The 16,491-nt window shown below is 40.9% G+C and overlaps 1 protein-coding gene across 4 annotated transcripts in view; it reads left to right on the top strand.

Annotated features, from left to right (window-relative positions):
• LOC129169153 (vacuolar protein sorting-associated protein 26B-like) overlaps window positions 1-16,491 on the top strand; it is a 42,758-nt gene that overhangs the window by 18,460 nt on the left and 7,807 nt on the right. For 2 of the 4 annotated variants that reach the window (XM_054755284.1, XM_054755285.1), the window contains exons 3-5: window positions 12,949-13,200; window positions 14,245-14,401; window positions 16,273-16,437. In XM_054755284.1, coding sequence (XP_054611259.1) covers window positions 12,978-13,200; window positions 14,245-14,401; window positions 16,273-16,437 — 545 coding nt within the window. In that variant the 5' untranslated portion in view covers window positions 12,949-12,977. Of the gene's footprint in view, window positions 1-4,380; window positions 4,505-12,347; window positions 12,376-12,948; window positions 13,201-14,244; window positions 14,402-16,272; window positions 16,438-16,491 lie in introns of those variants that run through there. The other 2 variants (XM_054755282.1, XM_054755283.1) reach the window with 2 other exon arrangements.

Here is a 16,491-nt window from a genome sequence, read left to right on the forward strand (position 1 = left end):
TTACCCGGCAAGCAAATGGAAGCAGCGGCGCCCACGTTAGCTTACGAGTGACGGGTGACGTCATCGAGGTCGTGCTGTGCGATAAGAGGTGAAATCAATAAATCAGACGCTAGCTTTGTTTTCATGTATAATACGGGAGAGCTGCTGTTTGGTTCAGTGCACACGTCTACACACACACACACACACACACACACACGTAAACCAGCAAGCTGACACAGAGCCGTGGTCTCCTTTGAAAAAGGGTAGCAGATGGCACTGTGGGAGGTGGTCAGCGAGGATGAAGAGGTTGAAGCCCCCTTGGTGAGCTTACGTGCGATCATCCATGCGTATTTACCCTCCCATACAGGCTAAGTCTTCACCACACAATAAGAGGCAATGAGTCGCCAGTGTATTCATGAGAAATGCTGTGGGTGTTTTTGGGAAGGAACTTTCAGTTCGGGACAGAGGTGTACCGATTTCCCACACAGTATTAAGTGAGGGACAGGAAGTGTTTATGGTGTTACATGGGTACTCGGTAAATAAATACCGAGAGATTCATGGCTAGCTATAGTGTGAAGAAGAAACAGGTTGTCCAGAAATCGGAAGGTTGGTGGTTCGACCTTCGCTCCGTCCACCCAGTCCACCCCATTGTGTCCCCGTGCAAGACACTTCACCCGCCTTGCCTCCAGTGCTGCCCACACTGGTGTATGAATGTGAATGTGAGTTTGGTGGTGGTCGGAGAGGCCGTAGGCGCGGCTTGGCAGCCACATTTCCGTCAGGCTACACAAGGGCAGCTGTGAATATAGATGTAGATTACCACCACCAATCTCCGCTTGGGCACCTCTGTGTGGAGTTTGCATGTTTTCCCCGTGTGAGGTTTTTCTCCGGGTACTCCGGTTTCCTCCCACATTCCAAAAACATGCATGTTAGGTTAATTGGCGACTTTAAATTGCCCACAGGTATGAATGTGAGTGTGAATGGTTGTTTGTCTATATGTGCCCTGCGACTTACTGGGGACCAGTCCAGGGTGTACCCCACCTCTCGCCCAAGTCAGCTGGGATAGGCTCCAGCATACCATCGTGACCCCTGTGAGGATGAGCGGCACAACAGTGATGGGTGTGTACCGTTACCACCCTAATACTATACAGGGATGCGTACCAAAACTCTGTGTCATAATGGCACTGGAGCTGACGTAAACAGTAGGAACCGGACAGCAGATATCGGCACCTCATTTTTGTGCATTTAGTGGCACATAACGAAGAAAAATTTGGTCGAAAACCAAACATACGAAAACCTGGGCTTTCGAAAACTGAGGTTTGACTATATTTTTATTATGATTTATCTTAATGTGAACGTACTGTATGTTGCAAAATTGCAAGAAAGTGGATGTAACGAACAGACTGCGTTAGACATTGGATGCTCCATATGGTGCTGAAAAAGGGACAGGCACGGATGGTAAGTCTTCCACAGAGCACCCAGTCAGACACCAAGTGCTGCTGCCGTCCACAGCCTCAGTCAGTCTACACTGTTGATAACGAGAGAGAAAGTGGAAACTCCGGCTTGTCTCAAGCTGGACAAATGGATTTCTATGACAGAAACCAGACAAGGTCCCAAAAATATCCCAGAGTTTGAAGTAGTATGTTCAGCTTCGGTCTGTGTTACATTGAACATCACCTCAGTTGGCCTTCGTGATGCAAGAAGACTGCTGTCATAACCACTTTGCAACAAACCTCTCTTGACTGGAAGTCATTCATATCTTCAGTTTTCATTTTAGTTGCCCACATATGGAGCTCGGACCAGCTCGGGCTTCAGCCAGATATTCAGTAATTCTCCAAAAGGGTTGTTTTTGATGTTTTATTTCAGCTTTTTATCCGTCTCTGCAGATTTGCAGCCAGGATGCGACTGTAAGGCAGGGGTGTCCAAAGAGTGGTAGAGTCTAAAGGTATACTTAGACTATGGCAATCTTACCGTTTCTCGCAGGTTATTATTCAAAGATGGCGCCCTCCGTGGCAGACGTCTCTGTGACACTCTCTTGAATTAATGATAACCAACACAATTCAGAAAATACAAAGACTCAAAAGAGTCCATCACGGTATGAATGGTGTCTAGTGTCAATACACCCTAAGAATATAATTACCTCCGGCAAGCAGGTTATGCTTTCGCCCGCGTTTATCTGTTTGTTTGTCTGTTTGTTTGTTTGTGTTCAAAAAAATTGAAAGGTTCTGAATGGAATTGGATGAAATTTTTCTGTAAATGAACCCACAATGGAAAAAGTTTGGGACGCCCTGTTGCAAGGTATTTATGCGGGATAAATGACATGGTCTCGGAGTCCACTGACATTGGAAAAGAAAGCGTCTTTGTAGGCTCTCAGTCGTACAGGAGTTGTCCATCGAGGGAAAGGCTTCATGAGACGTCATCTGTACTTCTCCACAGAAGTACAGATGATGTCTCATGAAGCCTTTCCCTAGATTGGAAAAGAAAGTCAAGATCGCGGCTTCTGTTCCAGCGGCGTCCCACTCCAAGGACCATTAAGGATTCGAGGCGAGGTTGTAAATCTCAGCTGACACGCTAAAAGATTTTCACATAAACAATGACTTATGAAAAGAATACCACAGACCTTTGACTTTTCTACCGCTTGTCCCGTTCAGCTGGAGTCTGTCCCAGCTGAATTTGGGTGCGAGGCGATACACAGCGGACTGGTCACCAGTCAATCACAGGACATAAAGACAAACAAGCCATTCCCACTCACATTCACGCAGTGGAAAGTGAAACCAAGTTGGCTGCTGGAAAGTCATCAGTGATGTCCTACTTCAAAGAAGCTTTCTTTTACTTGGAAGTTAATCCAGCTCAGCTATTCTTCCATTTAAATTGTTAATTCATGGCTTCCCCAAAGATCTGTATTAAGTGGAAATGGGAGAAAATGACCTTACACTCAACACGTATCCTTTTGTTTCCTGTGCTCCTATTTTTCAGTCCTGAACCATGTTTGGAAAAATGGAGTCATTTTCTCGCAGTTTTGTGGATGTTAATCCTGTGTCTGGGTGATACTGCAAATTTTAAACGCCTGTACACGCCTGACCAGTATTGCAGATAGCAATACTGATACCAATGGAACGGTTGAAATTAATTAATTAAGGGCACAAAAGCCCATGATGATTGTACTCTATGTAAACCACATCTACAGCTTATGTCCTATACCAAGGGTGTCCAAACCTTTTCCACTGAGGGCCACATGTGGAAAAGTCAAATGGCACGGGGGCCATTTTGATACTTTTTATTTTGTACAAAGGCAAAAAAAGCTGTTTTACACCCGTCAAGCGTCAACATCAAGATAGCCGTATGCCAAAAGTAGACATTAGACAAGTTTTTCGCCATTCACTGGAACACGTAACCCCCACGAAATGCAGGGGTGTACTCTCAGGGTTGCGTCAAGACAAGGGCTGTGAATAATGCGATTGTGGGGTTCTTGTTCCGACACCACGCATCCGTATGATTTCTCCAAGCCGCGTGGATGTCAACCCTGGATATCTGAACTTGACACGCTCGGTCAGCGATCCTGACAGATAAAGGGTTTGAAGAGGGAGCTTCTGCAAATGTGACTGAGAGTGAAGATGAAGCCACTGTAGCATGACAGATCTCATGAATTAAACAGCGCTCTTATTAACTCAAGTGAACCACAGGAGTTACCTCGCTGCACTTGCCTGCGATCTGCACCACGTGCAATCGCTGGCTTTTCATTCAAAGTAACGTAAACGACTGTTTGACCGCGCACGCCGGTAGGGAAAGCCTTTCCTAGTGGGATGGCATGAAAAGCAGCGCGAGTGGGGGAGGTGGCGGTATCTCCAGCAGACAAACATGCCGGCCAGATGCATCTCAATTCCAATTAGGTAATGGGAGCTGACAGCAGGCATGAGCCAACCACACGTGGACCCGCAGCCAAGAGAGAGGCTTGATGGAATTTTACAAGTTGCATTTTGAAGGCTTCTTGACCCGGGGTCTCGTGGGCCATCGGGGCAGGTGGTTACACCTCAATCGAAAATGACTGCTGGTAAATCGGAACGGGATCTCGGATTGCGGGAGACGGAGGGAGGAGGAAGCGAATGGCAGACGAATGGAAAACGTGATGAAGAGGGATAAATGTAATTCTAAATGTAATTTACTGACAATGAAAAACAGTGACACAGTAAAATAGTAATAATAAATGAGAATACAATAAAAGTTTGTTGTGAACACACACAAGCACACACACACACACACACACAGCCATGCTAATCTTTTCATGAAGGCATTCAGGCTGGATGAATTTTGCACATCTGTCATCTCTGCTGCGTCTTGTCCTATCTGTTTGCTCGTTGGTACATTTTCGCTTCTTCTCTTTCGCAGAATCAGCGTTTGTGATACAAGCTCTTAAACACACGAGTCATTTTCCTGCGCTTTCACACACCCGGCCTGTTTCACAAAGGACGCTCAACAAAGTCTGATGCTGCGCGGCAAATGGAATGTTCCCGTCAGTGCACGTCAATCGGTACAGTACAGTAAATGATGGCTGTTTTGTAATTGATTATTTGTACACAAAAATGCATATTTAAGCAAATGTTATGTATTCTTGGTTTAAATTAAGCATACAAAATGTCCTACATGAACTAAAATACAAATACAGTTTAAGGCGATACAAGAATTTAAAGGGATAGTTTGGATTTTTTTGACATGAAGTTGTATGACATCCCCATCAGCCGTGTAGTCCATCAACAGCGACTCACCCCCACTCGGTCTCCTAAGTCCAGTTCTGGTCGGAGTTCGGTGATGAAGAACGTAGTTCCGGGTAGTTGCTGGGGTTTCACAAGTAAGGAGTTTGGCTTCTCAAAACAATATGTGTTCAACAGAGTAAAACATTTGCATCACAAAAATGCCTACTCAAAAAAAAATCAGACCTCACAAATCGCTGGCCGTCTTCTTCCGCTTCAGCTATTGAAACACACGAGCACAAGTCTTATTTATGTCTTAAATGGCTTATTTTCTGTGATTTCTCTACTATATCGGGAAATATGAGTGTAAAGGTGACTATAGGGGTGTTATTTCATGTCTAGAGGGCTCTAATAATGGTAAAAAAAATGTATTTAGAAAGAGGAGAAACATGTTTTGTATGCTCTAACTATGAACATATTCAGTTATATTGTTATATATAATATTGAATCCTACTTTGTGGATATTCACGGTCGGGTGCGGACCCAGTTACCCTTGATAAACAATGGATTACTAGATATTGTGAACACTGTCTCCATGTGTTAAAGAGAGACAATCGTGGATACGTACCGGTTCCCTGATACGGCAATGCCCACCATTTTTGCGAAACCGGTAAAAAATCTTGGCAAGATCTTCAACAGCAACCTCCGAGATCAACAACACCTGTGATGAACTGGACTGACAAATCCTGTGGCCACTACTCTTCTATGAGTTCCACCATAAAAAACCTGGAAGGAGAATCAGACGTTCCCTGCGGAGATGGCTGGGCCTACTTTGGCAGCATTGCCCTCTTAGGAAACACATGCAAGCTGAAGCTCCCACTGAAATCCATCCAGGAGGAGTTCAAGGTCTTGCGTGCAAGAGAGATGCTGAAGTTCAGGGAGCCCAGTGGACCCTGGATCAGTGGTAGCAGTGAAAACCAACAGGAAGTGGAGAGCAGTGGCTGCAGTGGAGTAGACAGAGTCACAGCTGTGCCATAGTTCCTTTGTGGGCACAGTGGGCAGGGGAAGGAGAGGCAGGGACCTGTCCAGGATGAGGTGAGAGCAGCTGTGGAAGGGAAGAGGTCCTGCAGAGGTGGGCATGAGACAGCGAGGCACCTGGACAAGTAGCAGAGTAAAAAAATCACACTGACAGATCTCTGGAACTCAGAGCCACACTGCATGAAGGTCTCGGTCCAGGCAGTCCATGATGTCCAGCCCAACCATATTAGCCATCACTGACAGGGCTTGGTGGACACACAAACATGTCCCCTTTGCTGAAGTAAAGGGGCCCCGGAGCACATCTTGAGCTGCTGCTCTCCAGGTAGGCTGATACAGATGACGGAATGACCAGTTGCTCATGACCGTCACAAAGAGCATCGCCAGCTGCTGAAGGTCCAAACCAGTGAAGCATACCATCAGCTTCAGCCAAGCGGGAGAGAAGCCTACAAAAACATCAGAAGCTACACAAGGTGCTTGGGATTGGCGGCTGAATTGTGTTGGTAACTCAAGCTCCCTCAACACATTATGAGGACCAAACTCAGACCTGATATCATCTTGGTCTTGGGGACGACAAAGGGATGATGGGAATGGAGGAGGCATTTGGAATGAAGAGGGAGAAGTATGAGGGCCTAGTCAGCTACTGCCAGAAGGTGAGGTGCTTACCTGTAGAATTAGGGCTTGCAGGACAGTCCCTGTGCAGAACCTACACTCCACTCTGCATCACGGGCGAGAGGAGGAGGAGAACCATTAAAAACAGCATGTAGGCTTCAGAGAAAGCCTCCTGGTGGCTCTGGATCAAGATAGGGGATCAGTGGGAGGCATCTTGGGAACAAGCTGAGGGCTTGATCAACCCAAGCCGGGTTCCCAGTTTACATCACTAGTGATGTGCCCCCAGTGAAGCATCTGGCAAGGCCAAGTGTTCCCAAACAGGAGACTTTAATGGCAGAAAATTGTCTTCAAGCGGAGGCTTCCCCTTGGCACAATCGCTGGCCGTGACTCCCGCTAGCCAAAAGCTGGGCTGCACTGTTTTCGTTGACACAGTAGATGCGTGACGCAAGGCACACTTCCTGTCCCTCGCTTAATTTGCACCGTGTGGGGATTTGGTCCGCTTCTGTAAATGCAGCTTTAATGTGAGTCATGGCTTATTTAATTGTGGCATTGCGGCAATGATGCACTTGTTACACACACACACACACATACGTGCGACACCCAGTCAGACGAGCCCGACTCCACCTGTCCTTCCTTTCCAGTTGCCAAGATTGCCCGAGTGTCTTTGCTCCCTGCCTGCAGCTGTCTCCATTCCCAACATTCTTGGCATGCATGCTACACAAGACACCCAAGCCAAGAAATTGCCTGGTTGGTTAAGTCTGAGCAAGCGCTTCGTAGCGGCGGCATGCTCCCTTGCCACCTCCAGTGAGGCACGTAGCCAGAATGCGGTCCTTTCCAGCTGCCCACGAGCCTCAATTATGTGTTTTCAATGTGCAAACATCTGTGCAAAAACGTGAGTCAGCTTCAAATATTAACAGCGAAAATGGACTGCCTTCCAGATGCTTAGCCACAGCTTACTGGGGTCAGTGTCCTTCAAGCAGGGGTGGATGATACTGAACATTTTGGAATTGATCCCATACATGCTTGCCAATACTGAAACTGATACTTTTTACTTGACATTTTTCAAGACCGGTGAGTGATTTTGTGATGTTGCCTTTAATGCGCTGATCATGATTTTAGTCAAAATACAACACAGGACAAATATTTTAGGCAAACAACATAAATAAAACAATATAATGCAAATAGATGATTGCAATTTTTTGAGACATTGCGTGTGAATGCCAAGCCCGATGAGGTCGGGGGAAAAACAAAAATGAGCAAAAAAAATGAATCATAAAAGAAAAAAAAAGAAATACAAATTATATGTGACGTATAAGAGTAAGAGTAAGGCAAAATATGTATGATGTGTGTTAAATGTTACAGGTAGCCTTCATGTTGAAGTACTGAAGTAATTAAGATCAAAGGAATATCCTTAAGTTAATTCGTTTTCTGAGAAAATGGGAATGTTGGGAAACATTTGAATTTATTTTAAGTGTGAAAAATAGATATCCTTAATTGTGCTGAACGATTCGATGTTGGAATTGTTAGAATTGGTTAAAAAATGTTGAAGTACTGGAGTAATTAAGATCAAAGGAATATCCTTAAGTTAATTCGTTTTCTGGGAAAATGGGAATTTTGGGAAGCATTTGAATTTTTTTTAAGTGTGAAAAATAGATATCATTAATTGTGATGAACGATTCGATGTTGGAATTGGTTGACAAATGTTGAAGTAGTGGAGTAATTAAGATCAAAGGAAATTACAGTTCTTAAGATCCAAGGAAAAGTGGGAATGTCAGGAAAAGTTGGAATTTTTGGAATGTTAGTTTGAAGCCCCGGATGTGTGGAATGTTTTCATGGGGGAATGGTTTGAATCAGTAGGGAAATGTTCGAATGGTGGAAGTTTGTGGGAAAAATTCTGTAGAATTTGTGGATTTTTGGAAAATCTGTGAACTTTAGGAGAAGACGGAATGATAGCGCACTCTTCCCAAACTAGCTGAATGATTTGATGCTTGAATGTTGTGAATCGGTTGAAAAATGAAGGAGTAGTTAGTGGACAAATAAGAAGAATAATTGGCGGAGGCCTTGAGGGCATTCACACAATTATTCCCTTTTACTGCATATTATTGTTTGAACACAGTGAAGTCAATAGTGCAAAATAAGTAAAGAAAAGCAAAAAACAATATTCCAATATTCTATTTTCCACCTCCCATGGTGAGTTTTATGTGTGCCTTTGCTGTACCTCCTAGCCATTTTGTTTTGTTGGTACTGTGATTTTTTTGCGCGTCGTGCCGCTCCATGTGAGCTTATCTTTTGTTAGTTAAAGACTTTATTGAACCGACCTGAGGACCTCCATTGACTGCCGTTCAGGTTACCTGCATTCTTTCATAGACTTCCCAGAACAACTACATTACTTTCATCCACTGTAAAAACACAAACCAAAAAGAAACTGCATCTTGGTGCATTGATGTGCATTTATGCCAGTGGTGGGATTTAAGAGGACTCTTTGAGTTGAGTGTTATTCTAGGTAGATACTTGCCATCTGTCAGTCCTCACGTGTGTCTTTCTGTGGGGGTTGTAAGTCTGTTGGAGGACCTGAATAAGGTATTATGTGTGTGTGTGTGTGTGTGTGTGTGTGTGCGCCGTCAATGTGTGTTCCTGAGACCATGACCCTAACATGTAGTCAGTGCAACAACAGTTTCATGAACAGTTTAATTAAACAAGTAATTCATGAAACTTTCTGTGTGTTTAATGACAAAAACCCTTGTTTCTTTGATTCTTATCTGTATATACTGTATATATATATATATATATGGTATAGGCTCCAGCATGCCCCCGCGAGAAGCAGTATAGAAAATGGATGGATGGATGGATATATATATATGTATACTGTATATATATGTATATTATTTTTTAAAAATATATATATTGTTATGAAACCTGTTGCGTCAATCAAAGGTCACAGTTTAATTGTAATCATTTTCAAACGTTGCGCTTTTGTAAAAGTACATGCGATCTAAACATGGTATTTGTATTTGATAAAGTTACAGGATTACAGGCAGAGCTAGGGGCTGAGTTGCAAAAATGTCTTCTTTTTAGCCAGGGAGGTGGCAGAGACAAAATTAGGGTTGGGTGATACTGCAGATTTTGGTATCAATCCAGGTAAATACAGGATCGGTATTGCTGATACCGATACTTGTGCCGAAATTTCCAAGATGACTGAGTGATTTTGTGATTCTGCCGCAAAGAATAACACCTAATGATGCACTCTGGACATGGAGTCGTTGTTAATTATGTCATAGGGTGTCTGACTCTCCTGGCTTGCATACGCTTGAATTTGTTTGTGTTCAAAACAACAGAGTCCTGTTCAGGTTCACTGACTTTGGGCACCATTCACAAGCACTCACACTCGCAGCTACTGGATGTCTCGTTACAGACTCCAATTAGCCTAACATGCATGTTTTTGGAATGTGGGAGGAAACCCGAGTACCTGGAGAAAACCCACCCAAGGACTGGTAGAGCATGCCAACAACCACGCGGGGACGTCCAGCCAAGATCCAAACCCAGAACCAGACGTGCTTACCGCATGCGCCACTGTGCACATAGCGTGTAATGACATTTTATTTTTTAAAAGTGTAAATGTATGCTTAATCAGATATAGGTAAAAATGCATATATAAGAGAATTATAACATTTATTATAAATTAATTATCAATAAAATTTTAATATATAAATAATAAATACAACTATTTTCTTCCTTTGAATAAAATGCATTGAATGATTTTATTTATATTATTATATATATTGTTTTAAATATATATAGTTATAATTCCAATAATATATATATATATTTATGATGATTTAAATGTAATTATTTTATAACGAACTAATGTGAATTATTAATCAAATTAAACTTTTTTTGTACAATGTACATACTGTATGTAGCGGCGTATTAGAAGTGTGTATCCTATATATTATTACAGTATTACTATAATATTAGTGGCGTTAGGTTCCACCTTTACGCAGCTAAATGGTGACCATGATAACTGATTTTTTTGAATTTCCACGAAGTAGGATTTATATTTTAGATAACTTACATTATTTACATTTACATTACTAGAGCCTGCTAGACATGAACTAACACCCCTATAGTCACCTTTACACTCACATTACCAAAGATAGTAGGCACAATAAGAGGAAATAAGCCATTTAAGACATAAATAAGAATCGTGCTCATGTGTGTTGCAAAAAAAATATGTCCCGGACGTGTGGAGGACAGGAAGTGAGGTCGGGGGTTCAGAGTTGAGTTTTAGCTTGGAGCCCATGTTATTGTTATGATTCTCATGACATTATTATTGTTCCTGTTGTGAGGCCATTCAAACCTGCAGCAAAGGCCTGTTGCGACCAAGGTGCTTGTGTGTTTCACCAACATGACTGAATATACAGTAATTATATCCTGTCGTATCCAGACATGCCTACACAGTATACCGTGTTGTTAGTCTTAAGCATCTCACAAAAAGATAAATATAACTCCGTGTCACCTGTTAGGAGATTACATTTCCATTGAGGACGATAAAAAAATGTGCGTTTAGCCATGACAATATTACACAACACTGTTAGTGTATTATAAATAGTCCAAAATCCCTCAAGAGCATTAATATTTGAAATGAAAGCAACCTTTTTAAACTGTCTTTCTATTTGCTGAACCATTTTATCCTCGGTGTGAAAGTTGGTGTGATGTTATTTTTCATACATCGGGTGTCCCTCAAGTCGAGACGTGTAATTAATTAGTTAATTTAAAATTATTTATTTAGAAATAATTCAAATTAAATAGGGTTAAATAATAATAAACACAAAATATATATATGATAATATAAATAAAAAAACATTTTTAACAACAAATTCATAAATAAAACTAAAAATAATAAAAATGTGTTATTTATATTCTATATATTTATTTTTTTTAAATGTTTTTAAAAATGTGAAATAATTGTATAATATATGCATTTTTGCCCATTTTTACCCCAGACTATATTTTCAGGGTTAGCGGTTAGGATTAGACACATTGTTACGCATTACTGATATGTTGCTGTTACTTCCCAAACCATCATCATCGTATTCTATTCAGGTTCACTCTCTTCCAGTTCTAATACGCTGCTTGGATGCTGTTATTTGTGGCCAAAGCTGACAACATAGGTCAGCAAGCTTATTTATTATCTGATGCCAATAGTCTTCCCATTGTGCGTCGTTAAGCCGCACGGTCATCGGAGGCCGACGTGTCGAAGCCGGAGTGAAGGGAAAAACAGATGGGAGAAAATCATACTTGACAGACGGATGAAAGACGTTTGCATGACATGATGAAGTGACACATTGACAAGATATGTCTGCATCCTAACGAGGCTACAGCTGTGGCTGCTGCCATCACCCCATCATAAATAACGGCTTCATCCAGAGCTGGACAGCTACAGGGATCTTTCTTACAACGTGAGAATGAGGAGTGGAATTTCGCCATATGACAGTGGAACATGCTGCCAGGGCATCTAAATATAAGATCGTCTTCTTACCGTAATGATGACGCCTACTGCCCAATGAGATATGAAGCATGTGTGACAATTGACGTTATTCAAGCAATGACTGTCCAATTGACGTTCATACTTTGACTGCTGTGATTCAACTTTGACCTCTAGTGGCGCTTCTCTGCAATTACATGCAAACTACAAAAATAGGTCCACAATCCTAAAAAATGCAATTTCTTGCTTTTGTGACCGTGGTTGTCTTGCACACAGTAAGGGGGCGTTGCAAGGGAGGGAGAGACAGGCTTATTGGGAGGAGGTGCCCTGCGATTGGCTGGCGACCAGTCCAGGGTGTACCCCGCCTCTTGCCCAAAGCTGGGATAGGCTCCAGCATACCCCCGCGACCCTAGTGAGAATAAGCGGCATAGAAAATAGATGGAAGGATGGATGGATTCACTTCTCAGGGCCGCTTTTCAGCACTTTTCCGTCATCTGATTGGTTGATCAGAGCAAAACTGTTCAACAAGCCAAGTTACGCCCACAATGGCTGACTGAGGAGAAGAAATGGACATCTCTGGTAAGTAAATGTATATTACTTGAAGGTTGTATGTTTTTGCCATGTTATTAGGTAAATATTGATTCTTAACTGCGCCATATGATATTGGAATTATTTGAACTGTTTATCATCAAGCCCTTCTTTACACTGTGGGGACTGTGGTTTGATTCCCAGTAAAGGTAAATGGGAACATATGGAAATATATATTATCTGTTTTTTTTTTAAACTATACTGGCCCTCACAGTGTCTGCCAAGAATTCTGGTCATGTCCCCACTGAAGGCCCAGGTAGCAAATGCACCGCCTGCCACGACCTTACATGTATAGAAATGCAGCTACTAAGTTACTTGGTTTCCTTTTTCAACCCCCCCACTCCTAGTGGAGACGAGTACCAGTGAGTACCGACTGAGTAAAAAAAAATTTCGCACGTTATGAACGGTTCGTTCATGATTCGCATACCGCTACTTCGGACGCATGCGCAGTTCCTCTGTTGAAAGTAGGAACTAGTCAGCCAACTGTGACGCTACTTGCCCTGCACGCATTGCTGCAAAAACATCACTTGCTGTGTTTTCTTTTGCCTTTTTTCTTCTTTACAGCCTCCCCCCACAGTGACTCGACAGCAGCCATGAGCTTTTTTGGATTTGGCCAAAGTGCGGACATCGATGTAGTTCTTAACGATGCAGAAACGAGGAAGAAAGCGGAGCATAAAAGCGAGGATGGCAAGAAGGAGAAATATTTTCTCTTCTACGACGGGGAAACGGTGTCGGGGAAGGTCAACGTGACGCTCAAGTACCCGGGAAAGAGGCTGGAGCACAACGGAATAAAGATAGAGGTTATCGGCCAGATAGGTGAGTGTCCGACCGGCCTGCTCGCCGCTCTCAGCCCGCACACAAGTCGCCAGAAGTCTTGACAGGCGACGTCGGACAGTCGCTCGCTTCACTCACACAATAACCTTATAGTACTTAACTGTGCTTTTTAATTCAGCTCCAATGAATGTTCACGTACACAGACATTTATAACATAACCAGCTGTGCTACTTTATAACATGTCCTTAACAAGTGTCAGGTCTCGTGACGGATGTGCAGCTAAGAAGTCAGCTGACTGACACAACACGCAGCCATTGGCTAGCCATCTCAGTGACCTTTGAACCATTTTGTTATGCCGCGCTATTGCAGGGTGTCCACAAAGGCGATCGTATTAATGTTCATGTATAGCTTAAATAATGTATAACGTTTTTAATTGGACATATCATGTAAATAATTGATGTTTTATTTTTTTTATGTATTCATTCATATTATATTAGATAGATTTTTCTTTCATACTTATTTAAATTATTTAATTAAAAATTATGATAATATTTTAATATTAATAAAAAAAATATTAATTAAATGGAGCTTTTTTTCAATATCATAACTTTTTTCCGCAGAAAGGCTGATGTAGAAAACAAATAAGGGGGGGGGGGCACTTTGATATTCTTCCCATTTTAAGTCTTTAAAAACATGCTCAAAAGCAACTTAATGTGGGTCAACATATGCTAAGCTATTTAATACATTTCAAGAAAAAAAAACCTTTTGCAATTTCACTGAAATACTCCAAAAATGATTACTTGTTGACGACAATGCATGTATTCAGTAATTCAGGCAGAACAATGAAATCACCCTGCACTTATTCATAGCATCACCAATCAACTATCGCCACGTATTTTGTCAAATAACATACAATATGAGGTATGGTGCCTCACGGCTAAGCCGCAGGTATGACTTGCATATGAAAATATGTAGTTATTCTATTCCGTCACCTGTCTGTAAATTAGACCACATGTCATATATGATGCAGAACGTATGAAGATGCTCCACTGCAGCCGCCTGACACCATTCCTTCGTCTCCTGCAGAGCTCTACTACGACAGGGGAAACCACCATGAATTTGTGTCTCTGGCGAAAGACCTCGCTCGGCCGGGGGAGCTCACGCAGTCGCAGACGTTCGACTTTGAGTTCACGCACGTGGAAAAACCGTACGAGTCTTACACCGGCCAGAACGTCAAATTACGGTGAGCTCCGCTTGCGTGCTGTGCGCATTGTGTTGCCAGTATTGTAAGTATTGTCAATCCAGACCCAAAAGTCATATTTCAAGAAAAAAACCAGCATCTCAGCTTTGTGATACACGTGGAAAAGTCTGTTATTGGTGTGACTTCCAGTTTGTGCTGTTTTTTTATTTCCATTTTCCAAATATTTCAGCTTTCTTCTTAAATCAATTTTGTACATTTTCTTCTCAATATAAAATATTTATATTGAATATATAAATACATAATATTTAGACTTCATTCCCAAAATATTATTTAAATTTTTTCCCCAACCTAATTTTCCAAAAATTTGAACTTTCTCATATGACATTTTTTGTTTCTTTTAATATTTCAGCTCCATGCGACTAAAATGCGATTTTTCCTCATAATATCACAAGTTTATTCTCATCACATTGACTTTTTCTTCTCATAATATTTTGACTCTCATTTCATTTGACTCCCATTTCTGCACGTAAATTGTCTTCTCATAGTTATGACTTTATTCTCATAATATTTTGACTTTATTCTCATAACGTTATAGAACTTTTCCCGCAACCTCATTTCCCAAAAAACAACTTTTTCTTTTCTTGTCTTTGTTTTTCATATTATGACTTAAAAAAAAACCATTTTTAAAAAAATATATTTCAAGTCAATGCTACTAACATGATATGATTTTTCTTCATAATATTGCAAGTTTATTCTGGTGAAATTGTAACTTTTTTCTTGTAATATTTTGACTTTATTCTCATAAAATTACATTTTTTTTCCCACATTCCCACGATTTCAACGTTGCTTTTGTAAATTTTCTTTTCATAATTATGACTTCATTCCCATAATGTTTAGATTTTATTCTCATGCCTGCAACCTCATTTTCCAAAGGTTACCTTATTTAGTTTTTTTCTCATAGTATTACGACTCATATTATGACTTAAAAACATATTAGTCTTAGTTTATGCTACTACTGTAAAATGACCTTATTTTCCCTCACAATATTATTCTTGTAATATTGCGACGTTTTTCACTTAATAGTTTGACTTTATTCTCAAAAAGTTACAAATTTTTCCCCCATTCCTGCCGCTTTTTTCCTTTAATTTTCCAACTTTTTCAACTTTCTTTTTTTCTCTTAATATTTTGACTTTATTGTCATAAAATTACAAAAAAATTATCTGCTGTTTTGTGTGTGTGTAATTTTCCAACTATTTCAGTTTTCTTCTTGAACATTTTCTTCTCATAATTTTCTCCCCAAACAAATTTTTTCAAATTTTACTTTTTTATTTTATTTTGTTTCTCATAACATTACGACTTTAAAAAAAACAAAACATATTTCAACCCTATGCTATGAACGCTATTAAAATGAAAATGAGTTTTTCTTTAGAATATTACAATTTTATTCTTATAAAATTGCAACTTTTTTCTTGTAACATTTTGACTTAATTCTCAGAAAATTCCATCTTCCCCCCCCCATTTCTGTGGTTGTTGTTGTTTTAAAAAAATGGTCTTCCAACTATTCCAACTTTCGTCTTGCACATTTTCGTCTCATAATTATGACTTTATTCGTGTAACGTTCTCATTTTTTTGCCCACAACCTAATTTTCCAAAAATTCAAACTTGATTTTGTTTGTTTTTCATCATATTAGGACTTAAAAATGCCTTTTTTCTTTAATATTTGAACGTTACGCTACTAAAATGTCATTCTTTTGCCTCATAATATTACCGCATTATTGTAAAAAAAAAATTCTCATTAGATTACAATTTTTTCTTGTAATATTTTGACTTTGTTCTTGTAAAAATGACGGCAGATTCGATCGTTTTTATACCGTCGTGGCCACGCCAGGTGACAGCTTTGCTCTGGATTGCAGGTACTTCCTGAGAGCCACCGTGAGCCGCAGACTGAGCGACATCAGCAGAGAGATGGAGATCGTGGTCCACACGCTCAGCACCTACCCCGATATCAACTCCTCCATCAAGATGGAAGTGGGGATCGAGGATTGTCTCCACATAGAGTTTGAGTACAACAAGTCCAAGTAAGATCGTCTCGGATCATTTGTGTGCCAAAAATAGATATCCAAGTTGTAGAG

Source organism: Dunckerocampus dactyliophorus, chromosome 16 (genome assembly GCF_027744805.1).
Source record: "Dunckerocampus dactyliophorus isolate RoL2022-P2 chromosome 16, RoL_Ddac_1.1, whole genome shotgun sequence".
Taxonomy (NCBI): Eukaryota; Metazoa; Chordata; class Actinopteri; order Syngnathiformes; family Syngnathidae; genus Dunckerocampus; species Dunckerocampus dactyliophorus.